Source organism: Salvia miltiorrhiza, chromosome 3 (assembly GCF_028751815.1).
Source record: "Salvia miltiorrhiza cultivar Shanhuang (shh) chromosome 3, IMPLAD_Smil_shh, whole genome shotgun sequence".
NCBI classification, from domain to species: domain Eukaryota; kingdom Viridiplantae; phylum Streptophyta; class Magnoliopsida; order Lamiales; family Lamiaceae; genus Salvia; species Salvia miltiorrhiza.
Genome location: NC_080389.1, coordinates 44,040,129 through 44,044,116, shown reverse-complemented (window position 1 = coordinate 44,044,116; position 3,988 = coordinate 44,040,129). Strand labels below are relative to the sequence as shown.

Sequence of the window (3,988 nt, the reverse complement as noted above, 5' to 3'; positions counted from 1 at the left end):
ATAAATTTATATATATCGCTTGAGACTATATTTTATATATCTTGTTTTTTTTAAATGATAATATATTTATATAATTACGTATAAAAATTATAGCATCCTGCCCTAGGTATAAATTTATATATTTCCCAAAGGAAAATGTATTGCCCAAAATTTTATATCGTCTATTTGAAATTTTTATTACGTCAAAGTAAACGAGGTATGCAATAGTAGAAGGAGCTTATCCCTTCCTTTTATTTCAAAGTAAACACACCCTAATAATAAAAATTAGGTTAATATTACTAAGATTTATAAAAATGTCCAAATCCAAAGTCGGGTCAAACTTTGATATTTTTAGCAATTAAGCCTTACCTCGCCACAAAACAACATGCACGTCATGTTACTTTTCAGTCATTATAAATATTTGGATTTTGGTCTAAATTAAAAAAAAAATAGATTATTATTGAAACGATTTATAAAACATGTCCAAAATGTAATAGGCATGCAGCATGCTACAAATATCTGAAATTTTTGAATGATAAAAGGGCGAAAGTGAGGCAGAGAGCATAGTTATAAAATGAGAAATTCAATTAATTTTGGCAAAGTTAGAACTACCGTTCTCTTTCAACGCCTTCCGTTGTTGAATCTGTCTTTCTTTCATCAATATTTCGTTGGTGTATGAGAGAGAAATCAAGAGGATCGGAGAGAAGAAAATCCTCCTTAATCATTTAATCTAAAAGAGCTGAGACAGACAGACAGAGGGAGGGAGAGGAGAGGAGAGGAGAGAGGGAGGAATATATATTGAATTGAAGGAAGAAAAAAAACATTAACATTAATGGATGCAGATGAAAGGGAAAGAAGTTTGATAATCCCATTGATCTACACCTTCTTCTGCCTGTGCGTGAGCGTCGGCGGCCTTCTCCTCGTCTTCTACGTCTTCTTTCCGGGCCTGTCTCGGCCGTGGCAGCCCGTTGCCGCCCTAGCCCTAATCTGCTCCACCTGGCTCTTCTGGCTCTTGACCTACATTTATTCCTGCCTCAAGCACTGCCTCCTCCGCCCCGGCCCCGGCCCCGACGCCACCAGAAATGCCTCCATGTCTGTCTCCGCCGCCCAACAACGCCGCTCTAGTTTCTCCGTATAGTATATATGATCAACAAGGATTAAGGGTAATCGATATATCAATCATTTTAATTTCTTCCCTTTATTAATCATATATATTTGTGTACGTATTTTGATCAGACAATTGTGGAATTTGAACATGATTCCTCGCTGATCGTGATACACATTTGTTGATGATCAAACACCAATATTGAATCCAACCCAAGGCAACGCATTACTATTGTTTTAATATTTTGTTGGATTAATTTCCTTTTATTGATCGATTTTAACACAAATTGAACTCATATATGCATTAAACGCGACTTATTTATCTTTGATCATTTCTCATTTTTAACATTATGAATCACAATTAATACACATTCGAACTTATTTTATATATATATATATATATATATATATATATATATATATGAGTTGGTCTTGGGTGAGGTCAACCTCATGGGGTGAGACGGGTCGGGTCGGGTCGGGGCGCGGGTCGGACGCGGGTTTGGGATAAAGTACACATTATCATTAATAAAAGTAACAATTATTGTGAACAAATGTAATAATTTCAAAACATTACATTTCTGCATATCAATAATTACTTTTCATTATAATAACAATTACTTTGAATAACGGAGAAAATAAATAGAATATAGAAAAAAAATTAAATAATAATTCAAGTAATTATTGTCTTGAGGAAAAGTAACTATTGATATGATGAAATAATTCAAATAATAATTCAAATAATCATTGTCTTGAGGAAAAGTAACTATTGATATGATGAAATGTAATGTTTCTAAAGTATTACATTTGTTCACAATAATTGTTACTTTTATTAATGAGAATGTGTACTTTATTTCTGGTATCCCAGACCCGCGCCCAAAACCCACCCGACCCGTCAAACCCGCGCTCCGACCCGACCCGACCCGTCTCATAGGGTGAGGTCAACCTCACCCAAGAATTTGCGTATATATATATATATATATATATATATATATATATATTAATTTGTCTATCTGAACGTCTACAAATCGAAGGGACAAAATAATTATCGGTCCGCATTTTAGTCCAAAGAACTTTAAAATACAACTTCATTCCTTTTCGTTCTCTGAAAACTAAACCAAAGAAGATCAAAAATAAGAGAATACAGATTTTAACAACATTATCATAATTTTACTTATTTTTTTAAAATTTATTTAAACTAATTTTTTATCGTTAAGTACATGCGTAATATAAAAATAATATTTTAGAGACTACTGGCGCATATATGCTCTACAGAGACTACTGACTACATGCATGGTGTTATGGCATATTTGGAAAGATAGAAATAAGGCTGTGTGGGAGAATGTCATTCCGATTCCCAGTCGCACCGCTGCTCTTGCTCTTAGCTGCCGTGAAGATTGGCTTTTGGCTCGGAGCTTCCACTCTTCGGCACCTTCGGCTGCTGTGGCGCCACCGACCAGTAACTCGTGTGGCGCCACCAACTTGGTTGGCACGCTATCCAGGTGGGATGGGTGAGATGCGGTGTGGATGCTACGTTTTTTGAGCATGACAAGTCTATGGGCATTGGCATGGTGGTGCGAGACCATGCAGGTGAGTTCGTGATAGGAAAGTCGATGAAGGTGCCGGGGAGTAGGGACGTTGCGGAAGGTGAGCTCATGGGCATAAAGGAGGCGTTGTCTTGGCTTAAGTCCCTTGGGTATGTGCATGGTTGGATTGATTGCGATAGTAAGATAGCTTGTGATGTTGTTTTGAAGGGAGCCGCGGGCTTTATCAATGAGCGAGGCGTCCTTGCCGATTATTGTCGATGTGAGCTTTCGATCATGCCGGGTGTCCAAGTTTGCAATGTTCGTCGTTCTAGAAACGCTATAGCACACTGCTTAGTCAAAGCTGCGAGAGATATTTCTACGTCACATGTTTGGAATGAACCCCCGTCGTTTATGGAGGGTCATCTCCATGTTTCATGTTCGTGTGGTTAATAAAATCTCTCTCTTTCGTCAAAAAAAAAATAAAAAGAACAACCCAATGGACAAGGAGCACAAAAGAACTAAGATTCTAAGAATCTATGCTAATATAAAACGTGTATATATTGGACATAAAATATATATTACTTATTATATTCTTATTACATATTTAATTTTAAAGGTATAAATTATATATAATATTTATTTGGAAGAATATTAATTAATTAAATTAAATTATTCAAAATCTATTTGATATATATTTGAAAGTCTTTTTAAAAAAAGATAAATATTCTATAAAATCAGTTAACTAAATAAATGAAAATAACAACAACTAACTATTATATAAACAAATAGGGTATGTATCACATATTCACTAAATTGTACATATAAATATCATCATACATTGAAATGCATATGTTTAAAAATTAAAAATTAATAACTTAATTTTATCAAAAAATTAATAAATTTTTCATTTATTAATTATTTATAAGGTGTAAAGACAAATGAGAGATAATATTTAAATTAAATAAAGGGTGAATATCATATTTGTAAATGACATGGCACAAAACTACGTATCATGTCGACGTTTGATAAATTGAGCTTCAACACGATTTGAATCAATTGACATGGTATAAAACAATGTCATTTTTTAAATGATACGTATCCAAGAATTTGGATAAATTATAATTATGTGTGGGTAATTGATTCACCTACACATTTTTCAAAATATGTGTGGATAATTATGTGTGGGTAAAACATCAATTAAGATTTACATAAATAATTAATTAAAGACAAAATATAAATGTGGCTAAAAATATTTTCCCACGTTTCTTACGTGTCAAGAATAAATACTGATAAAAAATCATTACCCACACATAGATAAATTATAGTTATGTGTGGGTAATAACTTTTATTAGTTTGCCACGTTGGCAAAACTAATTCAAAAA

At 33.6% G+C, this 3,988-nt stretch overlaps 1 protein-coding gene across 1 annotated transcript; it reads left to right on the top strand.

Moving 5' to 3' along the window:
• Positions 1–811: 811 nt before the first annotated feature.
• Positions 812–1,117, top strand: LOC131018851 (uncharacterized). The gene has a single exon (XM_057947550.1). The coding sequence runs from the start codon at positions 812–814 to the stop codon at positions 1,115–1,117; it is 306 nt and encodes a 101-aa protein (XP_057803533.1).
• The last annotated feature ends 2,871 nt before the right edge of the window (positions 1,118–3,988 follow it).